Source organism: Excalfactoria chinensis, chromosome 1 (genome assembly GCF_039878825.1).
Source record: "Excalfactoria chinensis isolate bCotChi1 chromosome 1, bCotChi1.hap2, whole genome shotgun sequence".
In the NCBI taxonomy this organism is placed as follows: Eukaryota; Metazoa; Chordata; class Aves; order Galliformes; family Phasianidae; genus Excalfactoria; species Excalfactoria chinensis.
In genome coordinates, this window is record NC_092825.1 from 81,096,853 (window position 1) to 81,111,749 (window position 14,897).

At 43.4% G+C, this 14,897-nt stretch overlaps 1 protein-coding gene across 1 annotated transcript; it reads right to left on the reverse strand.

Annotated features, from left to right (window-relative positions):
* Nucleotides 1-449: 449 nt before the first annotated feature.
* Nucleotides 450-14,526, reverse strand: ZBTB11 (zinc finger and BTB domain containing 11). The gene is made up of 11 exons (XM_072356712.1): nucleotides 14,075-14,526; nucleotides 11,631-11,866; nucleotides 10,871-11,102; nucleotides 8,923-9,746; nucleotides 7,232-7,411; nucleotides 6,541-6,777; nucleotides 5,562-5,706; nucleotides 4,088-4,205; nucleotides 3,631-3,789; nucleotides 2,980-3,155; nucleotides 450-1,973 (listed from the first exon to the last, which is right to left on the reverse strand). Exons 1-11 carry the CDS (start codon nucleotides 14,382-14,384, stop codon nucleotides 1,447-1,449), a joined length of 3,144 nt encoding a protein of 1,047 aa, XP_072212813.1. The 5' UTR covers nucleotides 14,385-14,526; the 3' UTR covers nucleotides 450-1,446.
* Nucleotides 14,527-14,897: the final 371 nt, after the last annotated feature.

Here is a 14,897-nt window from a genome sequence, read left to right on the forward strand (position 1 = left end):
TGATGTAAGGTAGAAATACTAATTCAGATGAAGTGGTGGCTTTGTCACGGATTTTGCAGTGCAGAGATACACACGTGTAACTTCATGTCACGCCCTGCAGTGTTCCAGGCTTCCTTGGGGTACGCTGCTGCTGTCCAAGTTGGAAGGCATTGGGCAGTGCCAGAGGGACTAATTTAAAGCATACAGTTCTGACTGGTCACATACATCCCATTATCTCCAACCAGACGCATTTCTTGCTTGAACTTAAAAATGAAAGAACCCACACCTTGAGATGCATACAGTACGTAGTATTAAATCACAGACATTTCAACTAGGGTCAAGCATAGCTGTGAGTTGAGCTTTTCTAGTATGAAAACCTAGTAAGAATGTTTCAATCCATGTAGCGTAACACTAGGGAATTAGCTTCCCCTAGCTTTTGTTACAGCAGCAGCAGTAAAATCGCCAGCCTCCAGAAGACGTTAAGACCAATTTATTACATGATACTGAGATACTCACAGTTCTCTACCCTGATACTGCTGTGTCCCCCATTTGGGAACCATTTTAGTTCCTCCCCTCAGCAAGACACCAAATCAGATCGTAAGCAGCAGGACTCCTTCAGTACAAACATATGCTCACTTTCAAAGAAACGTGCCGTTACATCTCTTTCACTTACAACTTTCTGTATCAAATTCAACGCAGAAATAAATCCATCACTAAGTCACCTGCTTTGGATACACAGTCGTGCATAGAGGATGAGCTGTAAGCTCACTTAAAGAATGAAAGATTGCCATAGGATAATGGTTGAACTTACATTCCTCACCTCAGAGTAGCACGCCCTCAGACAGCAGTGCAGCCCTGCCCGTTAGCTTTCTTTTGTGGAACCTTGGACCTGCAGCCCACCGCCTTGACGTTACAATAACCTCTGCAAAGCTGGGATTCACTGACTGCAGATGTCACATCTGCCAAAAGACGAAAGCCTCCCATCTTCTCTAAGTTGCACACAAAGCACAGCTGCATGAAGCCTTTCATCATTCCCCTGTTTTGGGCAAGACATGGGACCCAGCTCTGGTGATCTGCTCACAGGCACGATGAAATGCACATTAAACAAAAGTTTATCCATTGGTTGCTATATGTTTCTAGGTTTTAGTGCAGCCTCTTTGTACATGTTCTTCAATTTACAGCATGATACTTACCCTGTAACACAGGAAACATCAGTAGTCCAACCTTTCTTTTTTTTTTTAACTGGACCAGTACAGACATCTTTGCCTTCAAAGCCTTGGCCTAAACTGAAGCATTTATACCTTTTCCCCCATAGCACACAGTGCTATATTTCGTAGCCAAGTAATTTAGTATAAAGGATTAACTGTTTGATAACAGGTGTCACTGTAAGACTCAAATACCCAGCTAAAGCTCGGCTGTCCCACACGGCAACACTTTGGCCCCCTTGCTTTCTCTTTCAGGCTCTGCTCACTCTGTCTCTGTAACATGGGCTACTTCCACTTCTACAGTTTCCATGGCCTGGGTAACTTCAGCCATCTTCTGTCCTTGCTGCTGTGCAAGTACATAATTTACCACCTGCATGATGCTTTGGTCAGAAAGAGTGGAGACTGATGAACATTGTTCAGTAGTTGCAACTGCTTCAATTGCCTCAAGCGTGTCTCCAGTCACCACCACAGTCTCTATCTCTTCACCACCAACACTAATCTCAGTTTCTTGTTCCTGCATGTCTGCTGCTAAAATACTGATGGCGTGCTCCACCTGCGTCCCCTGGTTATGAAACTGAAGAGTATCTTTTTCCAGCATGATTTTACAGGGTACATAGTCCCTGTGAAACTTGGTCATATGCTTTCTTAGCGTCCGGGCGTCGATGTAAGCTTCATTGCAAACCGGGCAGACATACGGTCGCTCTCCAGTGTGCGTCCTCACGTGGCGTTTCAGGGAGCGTGCGTCAGCCCAGGCGACCCCGCAGGTTAGACATTCAAATGGCTTCACACCTGTTCTCAAATGCAAAGCAAAGATGACTCAGCTTTTGTAAAGCAACGAAAAATGACATGGGGCAAAGCAGTATAACAGAACAACAGAAATCACAGAAGCAAAGGATTTTGCTTACCCCTTCCCCACTCACACCTTATTTCTGTAAACACACCTCTCAGCAAATCAGCACTTATTCTAGTTAGCTTCTAAGGCCATCTACAGCTTTTTTCTTCCTCCTTCACTCTGCATACACTGAAATACTGCATGGGGTGTGAAGTTTTTATAATCTTGTAATACAGGAAGGTGACCCATTTCCAGCAGTCCTTTTTCTGAATTCAAGCCAACAGTTCTCTTGACTTTCAGAAATGTTTTGTTAACTGTGCGCCCATTCCAAACTACTAGGTACAAACCTTTGCCAGATACGCTGCTTTGTATCATTTCTAAAAGAAATAACACATTCCTTTTCCATTAAAGCTTGAGAAAGACAAATTGATACCGTTCCCATGCCAAAGTAGTTTTAGAAAGATCCCAAACAGCCATTTCTGGGAATCACTGCAAGCAAGTTACCTAGTTAGGACAATGTATGGGAACTGCCATGCTATAGCCTGAACCACTGATTGATCACCTGAGGAAAGGACTGGGTCAGCTGTGGGAGCAAAGGTGAAGGCAATTCATGTGGAACCAGGTTCCACCTCTCCCAGACCCCATTTAAGGGCTGAGTTGCACTGGGGAAGGATTTCTTTCTGGAGATCCCTCCTTTGTGGAGCTTTTCATCATGAGCCTAAATCTTTGCATGTGGATGAGCATTCTTTCTCAGTTTGTTCCTTTGCTATCTCACTACAGCGCTCTTTCCAACTGTACTTCGTCATTGACTGTACAGACAAGCCTAAAACTAATTGGACAGTCTATAAGAACTTCTGTGTGTCCTGCATCACAAGACAGACAGATTCAATGCAAACCCGCAATAATCTCTGCACAAGGTTTTTCGGGGTCGGAGAACGTTCCGGCTACCCGCTTTCTACACACCTTGATGATTGTTCATGTGTCTCCTGTATTCCCGGAGCTGTGTGAATTTTCTTCCACAGTGCTCACAAACTCGTTCTAGGTTTTGTTTTGCTCTTCCTTTTTTCCCGTGTGTGGCTTTCTTCACATGTCTTCTGTACAAAGCCTTCTCATAAAATTCTTTACCACATACATTACACCTGGAACGTGTTAAACAGGAGATCTGTCAGAACCGCTACCCTATGCTTCTCTTATGTTGTTTGAACAAAAGTTGAGCTTTAATTCGCGTAGGTAAAGTTTAATGGGAATGCTGCTTCATATGACAGATAATTTCATAATTAAAATACTACTAGGCTGTGAAAGCCATATTTTGTCCTGTTCACAACCATAAAGCTTCCACTTACCTCTCTAGAGCAGCAAGATCACATACAAGGCGTTTCTAAATTACATTTACCCTCGTATGGCTTCCAGTGTATTAGGCCCTGGATCATGCCAGCAAATTACCAGTTTGACAACACTATCTGAAGTCATCCATCCGTTCCCAAGAACTCAAGGTCCCAGTTAAGGACAATCAATTAGCACTTTTACCACAGACAAGGCAGCTCCTTGGTAACTAATTTAGGGCCATGGAGCCGCATAATCTCATATATTTCAGTGAAGTACCTTTCCTCTTACCTATAAGGGTCTGTGACAGAGTGAGACTTTACATGAGAATACCAATCTTTCTTCCAACTGTAGCATTTTCCACAGAACTGGCACTGAAATGGCTTCACATCTAAATGCTTATTCATATGCTGACGGAGATCTCTAGCTTCATAGAAACTCTTTTCACACCTGTAAAAGTAAAGGCTTTAGCGTTCCAATGTAGTGTCATCAATATTGATACAGCATTTGCTCAACATTCTGTATTGTATATACAAAAGAAGGTTACAACATGATTGCATGAGACTACGTAACAGTTAAAAAACAAGCTTCTTCTCTCCAATGCATGTCTTAAAAAAAGCCCTTTTAATTCTTCTTGTTAATTATTATTTAGCACTTTACAAGTCTTACTGCAGGCAAATGAACAGTTGTGTTACAAAAAGGAACGGCTTTTAATCTTCATAAAAAACAACAGCACCGGACAACTTACTGAGTACACTGGTAGCCACGAACTTCAGGCTTTGGCTGGTGTTTCTTTATGTGTTTACTGAGTCCTGATGCCCTGTGGAAAGATTTTCCACAGATGGTGCAAAGATACTTGGATTCTCCTGCCAAAAGCAAAACCAAACATGTTACAAAGACAAGCTTCCATCTCTTTGGAATGCTCTGTGAAAGAGCGTTACTTTCTTCTCCTGGAATTTATCCGAAGGGTTGAGAGCAGCGGTACCAAAAGAAGATGATTTAATTACATGCAGATGGAATTCTGAAAAGTATTTTGTATGTGCTAATGTTGTAGCATACGGAGAAGGGAGTAACAACCCTAAATTACTTTCACTGCATGTTTCTAAGCGCAGAGTACAACATTACAGCTACTGATATGTGAACTGTACAAACATTTGCCCTCTTGCATAAAAGCATTCAGGGCTTGTTTTAGCAGAAAGAAACATCATCTTTCCACATGTCAAGGTCTTTCAAGACACCGGTTTGAAAAAAAAAAGGTATTCTAATATCACAGATTTTAAATAAGTCCTTGATTTCTCAGTTAAAAGTACAGCTTTTCAAGTGCCATTTTAGCACTGCTGAGAATTCGGAAGGAAAAAAAACAAAACACAGCAATTCATTATTCCTTTGAAATGAGAACATTCACAGAGATCACCTACAGGTTGCAGACCATACAAATAATATCCCATGAAAGAGGAAAACAGAATCTTAAAGAGATATAAGCTATTCAGACATAAGCTTCAGACATAAGGAAGAACTTTTTCTCTCAGAGAGTGGTCAGGCACTGGAATGGCTGCCCAGGGAGGTGGTGGAGTTGCCATCCCTGGCAGTGTTCAAGAGGCTCTCAATGAGGAGCTACAAGACATGGTTTAGTGGCTTGTAGCAACAGTAATGGGAGGACAGTTGGACTAGATGATCTTGTAGGTCCTTTCCAACCTCATGATTCTATGGTAGGAATAAGAACTGATGGATATTTCTCATATTGACTAAAAATATCTATCTTTCACTGAAGTAATTTAGAAGAGCAGCAAATAGTATCTTCTTTCTTTATAGATGTTTAATTAGCGCAGAAAGTCTTGTAAAACATTTGTGGATTCTGAAGAAATTTAACTTAGCAAGTATTCCTCTGAAAGCACACACCAAAAGCGTCGGTGCTTCAAAATACTCCATCCCGTCTGTCTTTGTTGAACTGATATAATATAGGCACAAACAACACAAACATAGGAAGAGACTAAACATGACTCTTTGTTCTCATATACAGTGTTTGCATAATAACCTTAAGCTATGGTGAAATATGCCCAGAGAAGGAATGCAAAACAGCTGCTTACCTCTAAGTCAACAGGCTGACCAAGGGGAAAAACTACTTATTTTTCAAAGTACTTCTTACACTGAAGGGCAGTGTTAGAGTTCACCAGCATACAAAAGCCATCCAAAGAAAAATGTTCCTCTTCCTTTTCACTTACCAGTGTGAATGCTCATATGTTCCTGAAGACTTCTTTTTGTGACAAAGGACTTCTCACACAAATCACACTTGAACTGTTTCTGTACTTCGTGAAGAGCTAAGTGCATTTTTAATCCATGCTTATATGTAAAGGTCTTCCCACAAACCTAAAAAGAAATCCAGATCCAAAAACAAATAAAACTCAATACTTAAAACACACCTGCTTTGAAAACCTGTTATCTTCAAACACAGAAAAAAATGGATTTCTTAGGAACTAGGATGACCAAGCTTGTGATATCTCACACGTTGCAAAACAAGTCTGTTAAAAACATGAATGCTCAAGAAAATACATTTTCCAGACTGAGAATATTAACTTTCAAGATTCCGTATCTAGTTCAATTCTACTTCTCAGTTTTGGACTACAAGAAATATTATCAGGAATGTTACAGTATTTTCTCCATTCTTTAATGACACAAGTCAGAGGGCTGGAGCAGCTCTCCTATGAGAAAAGGTTGAGGGAACTGAGCTTGTTTAGCTTGGGAAAGAGAAGGCTCCAGGGAGACCTCATTGTGGCCTTCCAGTACTTGAAGGGAAAGTATAAACAGGAGGGGAACAGCCGTTTATGAGGGTGGACAGAGATAGGACAAGGGGGAATGGTTTTAAACTGAGACAGGGAGGTTTGTTTAGGTTAGATGTTAGGAGGAAGTTTTTCACACAGAGGGTGGTGATGCACTGGAACAGGTTGCCCAAGGAGGCTGTGGATGCCCCATCCCTGCAGGCATTCAAGGCCAGGCTGGATGTGGCTCTGGGCAGCCTGGTCTGCTGGTTGGTGACCCTGCACACAGCAGGGGGTTGGAACCGTATGAGTATTGTGGTCCTTTTCAACCCAGGCCATTCTGTGATTCTGTGATTAAGCTCTTTTTTAAGGACAGAGAGTCAACAGTAAAATATAATAAAGATATTACTAAATTGATTACGGAATAAAATAGTTTTCTCTTTACCTTGCAAGCATGTGGTTTTACGCCAGTATGTTTGAGCATATGTATCCTGAGAGAATAGAGCTTAGGTAGAGTTCTCCCACATATATCACATATGAACTCCCGTTTAGTTCTCCCTTTCACTGAGGACGCACCCGTCTCTTCTACACCATCAGCTGCAGCATTCACCTCAGTCTTGCGCGTGTGCCGGACAAGATGGGCTCGCAGGGAGGCACCATACTGGAATTCTTTTTTACACAACTGAGAAAGGAAACATCACAACTTTACTTTGCCTTCTACATCTAAAAGTAATTTCAAAAAAGCTCAGTCATGGATTTTAAGAGTAGTAATCGGATTAGGTAGGCCTACAGATCGACTCCAATAGATGTTTTACGTCTGGTTAATGAAATGCTGAATTTTATAGCTAACTGAAGAAGTGCTGACAGCTTCCCAATAAGGCTACAACTTGCAGGCTAATCTAAACATAGTTGCAGGTAAGAAGGAAAACCCATCGCAGCACTATGAACAACAGCATGCTCCCACGTCACACGATGCTATCAGGCAATGTGGCTGCACTGAATTTTACCTATCAGGGCTCCATCTGTCTCTAAAATCTATGAGGAAAATAAAAGCACATACTAAAAGAGATAAGAAACATAATTATATGTTGTTACTGAATGAATTTTAACAGCAAAGTTACAGGCAAAAAACTTACGGGGCACTTGTAGTCTTTAGACCTTTCATGTTTCAGTGTGTGCATGATAAGTGCATAGCGTCGCTGGAACACCATCCCACACTCAGTGCATTTGTGCTGAGCTTCTAATTCGTTATTTTCGGTGGTCTCTCTTTTGGGCTGTTTCATTTTCTTCCCTCTCTGAACCAGCTTCATGGCAACCTAAATTGAGAAAGCATAACGTGTGAATGAACTTACAATACATTTCATACTTCCTCTGAAAGTCAGCACTAAAGCTTATTTCTTTGTTACTGTAACATCAGCCAACCTTGCTTCATTTCCTTAGCTACTGGAAAGTAATGCCCTTTCTGGTTACAGCTATTGTGGTTTTAAAACAGGACCATTCTTGCCTATCATCACCTGATTATAATTAATTGTGTTCACTTCAGAGACAACTAACCCTTCAGCCCTGAGTAACTAAGTAACCTAGGTTGGCTAAGTGCAAGCTAAGAGATACAAGGAGAGGAACCACAAGTACTTCCCATCATAACCTCTACCAATTGTTTCCACCCTATTTCCTTAAACCCAACAACCCCTTTCAGGATTTATTTCAGAAGTCATCAAATTACAGAGAATAAAGTGGCTTCAATCTTTCTTACCAGCTAATGAGAAAAGAGTTACTCACAACCTGGAAATAGTTTTGCTGCAATTTGTCTGTCTTGTTATTCTTCCAGTATCAAAACTGGGACCTCAGGAAGAAGCGGTTCTTTCCTAACGCTCATCTAACATCCAGCACCACATGAGGAGTTGAGACAAGCATGAGACAAAAGATATTAGGAAGAAATTCTTTGCTGTGAGGGTGGTGAGAGGCTGGAACAGGTTGCCCAGAGAGGCTCTGAATGCCCCCTCCTTGGAAGCATTCAAGGCCAGGCTGGATGGGGCTCTGAGCAACATGGTCTAGAGGGAAGTGTCCCTGCCTATAACAGGGGGTTGGAACCTGGTGATCAAAAAGGTCTCTTCCAACCCAAACCATTCTATGATTCTAGGATACCCTCTCACAAGAACAAACAACAACAGAAAACCCTAACACTCTCTGAGATCAATGTCATATATCCACATACACCAAACAGGAAAGGCTCCTCATTGGAACAGAATAAGACCTCTATTTCATTAAAAGGAAAAAATATATATTCAACTACTAAGCATTTACTGTGTCTGAGTACTTGCTTATCAATATCAGAGCTTTTTTTCCATTAAATTAAATAATTCCAATCTGTAGGTAGCAGGGCTGGATCATTGTGCTTTATGACTGCCTTAAGATCTGCCTAGGATATGAGTCTTAACATAAGAAGGGACTGACTTCAATAATGGATCTATATACCTACATATTTGTCTATCACTGACATAAACACGTACCAGCAAAGAACTAAATGCCCAGGTCATTAAGAATTTTAAGGAGTAGATGTCCGACCACAAGAAGCCATGCGGGGGATACTCAAGCTAAGCTAAGAATAAGCAAGCATTCTAAAAATCTCCGATCTGGAAACAATTTTGATACTCCCTCCCAACAAAAGTCACATCTCAGAAGTTACTTTGATTTGCAGTAATGTTGATTTCTCGAAAAAGAAAACACTTAAAACGTTTGCCAGGCACTGCTTGGAAATGAGAAACAGTCTTTTCAAATAGGTTTGGAAACACAGGACTACCACCACCAACAGACCTAGCCAGAATACCTGCTGTATTGCAGATTTAGGATTTGTCTTTCTGTTCTGCAGTTTCTTCTCGATTCCTTTATGCAACCTGATGTATCCACCTTCACTAACAGACCGCTGCCGAAGCTTACTCTTGTAAGTGTCATCCTGGCTGGAAGTCAAGCTTTCCGGTGGTGAATCTGAAAGGCTCTGTTCTCTACTTTGCCCGCCATGCTTTTCCTTGAGCATTTCTGAGGAGTCTTCAGAAACCGTCTCTGCATTCACTTTACAATTTTCATTTTCATCTGTCTCCTTTTCCAATGGACTTTCTGTATCCATGGCTTCCACAACTGATGGCTCAGACTGCCTGGCAGACATTGGGCTATTTGAACTGCTCTCCACCAGCTGCATTTTGACACCATTTTCAGTTGCTTCGGACTGCTCTGCAGGCTTTGAAAGATCATCAGGAGAGGCCTCCACAGGCCCTGGGGGCAGGACGCCAGGCTGGGGTTCTGATTTCTCCTCTGGCTCAACAGAGGAAGGTGCTCCATTCACAGTTGCTGTCACTTCACCAGCCGTCAGCTCTACCGGCAGAGGTTGCTCAGCACTGTCCGCAGGAGGCATCTCAACTGCAGTTTGCTCTGCTAAATTTTGTGTTGATTCTACTGTTTGAATATCTCCCTTTTGGTACACTGTAATTTGTTTCTCTTCCATTTGTTTGTGCACGTTCTCACAGATTTCAAGAACCTCTGACATGAGGAGATGCCGGGCAAGCATGGCCAGTTCTGCCATACTACAGAAGTCAAAAGTTAATTCTGAAGTATAAGCAAATTCCAATAGCGGAAGGAAACTTGACTTGCAAAACCCTACCAAGAACAAAACAGAAGATTAGAGCAAACACTGATGACACCCTAGTTACATCAAAATACCCCATGATAGATACAACAAGTTCACCTTTGATATGGTTAAGTCTTAAATTTAGAGTGAAACACGCCCACATGAAGCCCCTCTACTCAAACCCAAATCACCGTCACTTACACAAAAACATCCTCCTTATATATTTTGTTCATGGAAGCCAAAGTCAGACAACTTTTTCAATAAGTAGAACAGAAGTAGTTTCACAATAGAATTGTTAAGATGACTGAATATCTTTGAAGCAAATTAATCCTAATTTAACCCAAGTCTTTCTGGGCTGCTACATTCAGAAAGCATTTAAGAGTTAAATAACAACCGGTAATGCAGAAAAATAAGGCTAAAAAGTGGCCAGTGGGGGGTGGGGGAAAGAAAAAAAAGAATATGCAAAAACTTAGAAAGAAGCATTTAGTATAATTTCCCACAGTTCAATAAATCATACGTCTAATATTTGGGGAACCTTCTGGACCAGCATATATGTTCATTCATGTCTACTGTTCATGCAAAGACAGAGACGGTTAAGAAACCACGGGGCAAGGAATGGAACACACACAAGTTCTGCACAATATTCTTCATCACTACAAAGCTGTTTCTTGTGCATTTATTTTTGTACCATCTCCCATCTTCAAAGAAACAAAAGGTTTGAGAAAGAAGCAAAAATATGGGTAATGATGTTTTCCAGACATGAGACAATTTAGTCTTTGCTTCTCAATTCGTTGAGAAGCCACTGAACATCTCTTCTTTGTGTCTTGTAACATTGAAAGTCTGGGACTAACGTAAGAAGAAAATGCATGTAAAAAAGAAAATGCATGTAAAAATGCAAGCTAAAAAAAAAGAAACCAAAGACTCTCAGAAATTAGGAGATGGAATTCCATTGTCAATTCAATATGGCAGAGCAGATATGCAAAACCAGAGCAATCGCTTAAGCATTAAATACATATAAAATACTTAGAAATGAGAAGAAGAAAAATTAACAATATATTTGGCTGTCTTGATCACTCAAAAGAGACTAAAGCAAATACTGTACACCTTACTTCAGATATAACAATTTCTATCTTTGAAACCCACAGCAATTCACCTGACAGATCCACTACAGCTTCATGACTAGTGACAGCTCCCTTCTCAATGAAGAGCTCTCGGAAGTACTCGCTGTTGGCTGCCAAGACAGATTTGTGAGCTTTGTACTCCTCTCCTTCTATCAGCAGAGTCACATCGCAGAACTGATTGGAAAGCCTCTGCTGATTCAGTTGGTTTAAGACTGACAGACAGTGTTTGGAAGACGACTGCTTCACAAGGCCCTTACTGTCAACCTGCCACAAACAACATTATGAGAACTTCATTACATTTAGACTATGCCATTCTTTAAGCATTCATACTGAAACACAAAGACAATTACTTGCTGCAACCATAAAAGTAGTTCAAGACTGTATCATCTTAACTATCATTCAGAAGCCTTTACACACGTAAACCCCCAGTTACCATCATCAAACATTTTATATATAAACACAGCGTAGTTTATTAAGTAACAGACACAAACATCATGAGAATCTTATATGGAATACTTCACTTATACTTCTGCAGTTCATTTTCCCTCAAGTCTCTCATGCATACATAGAAACTTTATTTCTATATATATAGTCATTTTATTTTCCAAAGGCCACCTACTAGCACTGGTTTCATGTCATATATACCACTCACCTGCTTCCACATACTGAATATCTTTGCCAAATCATATGTCATCTTATCCTTACCGGATAATCATAGCAACGGAAAATAGGTATACAGCCAGGAATGCATTAACATCTCAAAGACATTCAAAGGTAAACAACGGTACTTACAAATACAAGCTCATGCTTTGCTATTGGCTTCTTCTTCGCAGGCTTTGGGGATGCAGCTGGGATTGATGCCGCATTACTCACTTCATCATCTGTTTCATTACTGTCTTCGTGAGATTTTACATCCAGTCCAAGCTCTTCAAGCATTTCTGAAGGATCTGACAGAGATCTGGAACGATCTAGCTTTTCCTGGCACTTGCTGCATTCTTTAATGTAATCTTTAACCTGCTTAAGAATACCTAAGGAAAATTAACAGAACTTCATTAGGTTTCTAGTCTTCATTCAATTCACCTTAAAAGCATAATTAAATACATAAGTGACGAGCAAAAATAGATGATTATTTAAGAAAAATGAAGTCAGTTCTCTATGCTTTCCCTTTTTACCAGTTCTGTCTATCCCACTATTGCATAGGAATAAATAGGAAAATAGCAGGAAAAAATATTTCAATTTACAAATCCATTATAAGAATCCCAAGACACCGAAAGCTGTAAATGGATCCTGCAATGAGCTCCATGCAAAGGGATCTCCCTTTGTACACACTGAAGAGGACAAGAATTATAAGGCTTATGTAAAAGGCTCTTGCAAAACTGGGACCAAGTGAATTATAGGCAATGACACTGGTATGTATAATTAACACCGATTTAAATTAGCTGCTTGGAATCTACAAGTTTAAAGAAACTCTTTTTCTCTACTGTACTTCATGAGATGTAACTAAGTAACTTCAGATGCTCAAGCACGGTGTCATCTTTGAGACGTGAAGGTGTTCGTTCTGAGACTACCGTTTTGAACCCAAAATTCATTTTATTCACAAGGTCAATATAAGAGCCTATAGAACAGACTCCTTTATGCTTCAAAATCTACCAGATCTCAGAACCTTGGCTGACACTGTGTTAGACTCAGGCTGCTCGTACTACTGTGGAGCACACCATGTTCCATGGTTAGATATGCATCCCTATTAAGGACTGGCAAAACACAGACTCAAGCAACCTGGGACACACCATCACAGGACACCTGTGCCCATTTCAGACATGGTTTATGTTCCCCTGATTCCTGCATGGACCTGGGCATGACACAAGGTCTATTATCTGCAGATTCCACTTCTAATACCGTTCTCAACCCCTGGGCTGCATTCCAGCCCATTGGTTCCCAACACCAGCCCCAGTAGGTCAGCATCAACCTAGGAATGACGAATGAATGAAGGCTGTTGTCCCCTAACACCAAGAAAGGATCATCACAGCAGGGCAAGCACCATCTTCACAGAGACAAGAGCTAAAATGCATGCACAGAAAGCTAGCTGTGAATTTCAGCATTCTCATTACGAGAGAAATAAGAAAAGATAGGTTACGCAAATAAAGCTACCTAATAAAACTGAAAGATACAGAATGCCCTACTTTGACAAACAGAAAATAAACTGAGGTCCATTAAGAATGGATGGATGGATGCCAAGGATAACAGCAGATGCCATAACAGTCTGATGTTGGGCAGACAGCAAGATCCTACACGAAGGCAAGGAGACCATCATCCAGAATGCATCTATCAACTGGGAGACTCCAAATCCTTTTTCACATCAAACACCTTCAACTCAACAAAGTCTGGACTGGAATGATGGACTGCAGCTAGAGCATGAAGCCTACAAATTAAGACAGAGAAAACTAATGCTGCAAGGGCAGATGTTAGGGAGAAATGATTTATACAGAATGTGGCGAGGCAATGGTACAGGTTGTCCACAGAAACTGTGGATGCTCCACCCCTGGAACCATTCAAAGCCCAGATGGATGGGGCACTGGGCCCTGACCTGCTAAGTGACAGCCCTGCCCACACCTCAATGATCATTAAGGCCTCATCTGAGATAAGCCATTCTATGATTTGCTCACTGATGACTGAGAAAAAGCAGAACGAGAGAAGCAGGATGAACAGAAAGCAGGCCCTGGGCAGCTGAGAAGCTGGAGATTTGTTTAATGGATACCTCAGATTGCAAGTAGAACACCAGCTCCGTGGGGAGCACAGATCCCAAGCTACTGGCTCAGCTGTAAGGAAGCTGTGACTGGGAATTACCGATGTTAACACAGCACTGTTTCTAAGTGCCGTGACATCACTACCCTCCCAGCTGGGGGTTAACTCTGTGTGTGCAGCTTCCCGTTGGATGGAAACAGGCAAATATAATATAACGGTGAGTGCAACAAGCACACTTACAGCGGTGCTGCTGGACAGCGAAGCCGACACCTTAAAGACTGACTTAAGGCCACAGACCACGCAACGGAGCCGCCAGAAGCACCCAGCAGGAGCCCTCTCACCTCACATCCCCCTTTGAAGGGCAAAGTCTCCCACTCCCAAAGCGCCGGCCGCGAGGCGGCGGAGCACGCTAGGACTGCCCCGCAGCGTCCCCAGAGCCAGGCGCACGGCAACGCGCGGCAGCGCCGTCCCCTCGGGTGACCCCCCGGGCTCACCTCGCCACCAGTACTTCTGCGACAGCCCCTGCCATGTCTGCAGCCGGGTGCGGTGCGCGCCGTCGGGCGCCAGGTGGGCGGCGCGGATGAGGCGGGCGCGGCGCTCGGCCTGCAGCACCACCTCGAGCTCGGCGAAGCGCTGCTGGTCCCTCTGCCGCCGCTGGTAGTAGAGGGTCCCGCCGCGAACCACGTAGCAGGCGGCCGCTTTGCGGATCTTCCGCTTGGCGTTGCCCTCCGTGCCGGGCGCGTAAGGCTCCCGCTCGTTGGTGAGGTAGCGGAGGATGGCCAGGTAGCTCTCCTCGCTGGACATGGCGAGACGAGGACGCGCAGGGCCGGGCTCCCGCTCCCGGGGCCGGCAGTGTGCGGTGGGCCCCGGGAGAGGGGTGCCGGGGGCCCGCGGGGATCCTCCGCGCGGGGCGGGGTGGGCGCCGGCCGCCGCCGGGCGTAGTGAGGGGGAGGGGAACGGACAGGCAGCGGGAGCCGGGCCTGAGGGGGAACTGGAGTTTCGCGGCCAGCGGCGGCGGGAGGGAGGGAGAAGCTCGGGCAGCAGCAGCAACGGAAAGACAAAATGGCTGCTGCACAAGAGGAAGTGGCGTCAGCGGCCCGCGCGCCGCCTCGGGGGCGGGTGAGCGTGCGCGGGGAAGGGATAGAAAGAGCGGGGCCGCCATCTTAGGGTCGGGCACGGCGCGGGCCGGGCGGAAGACTGGCGGCGGCCCTATTAGATGCGGGCGAAGGCTTTGCGGGATGGAGCGGCCCTGGTTGGGGCTGCTGGGGGCGTGAGCAGTGCCATGGCCGAGCACTCGGTTATCCGACGGTAAAGGGC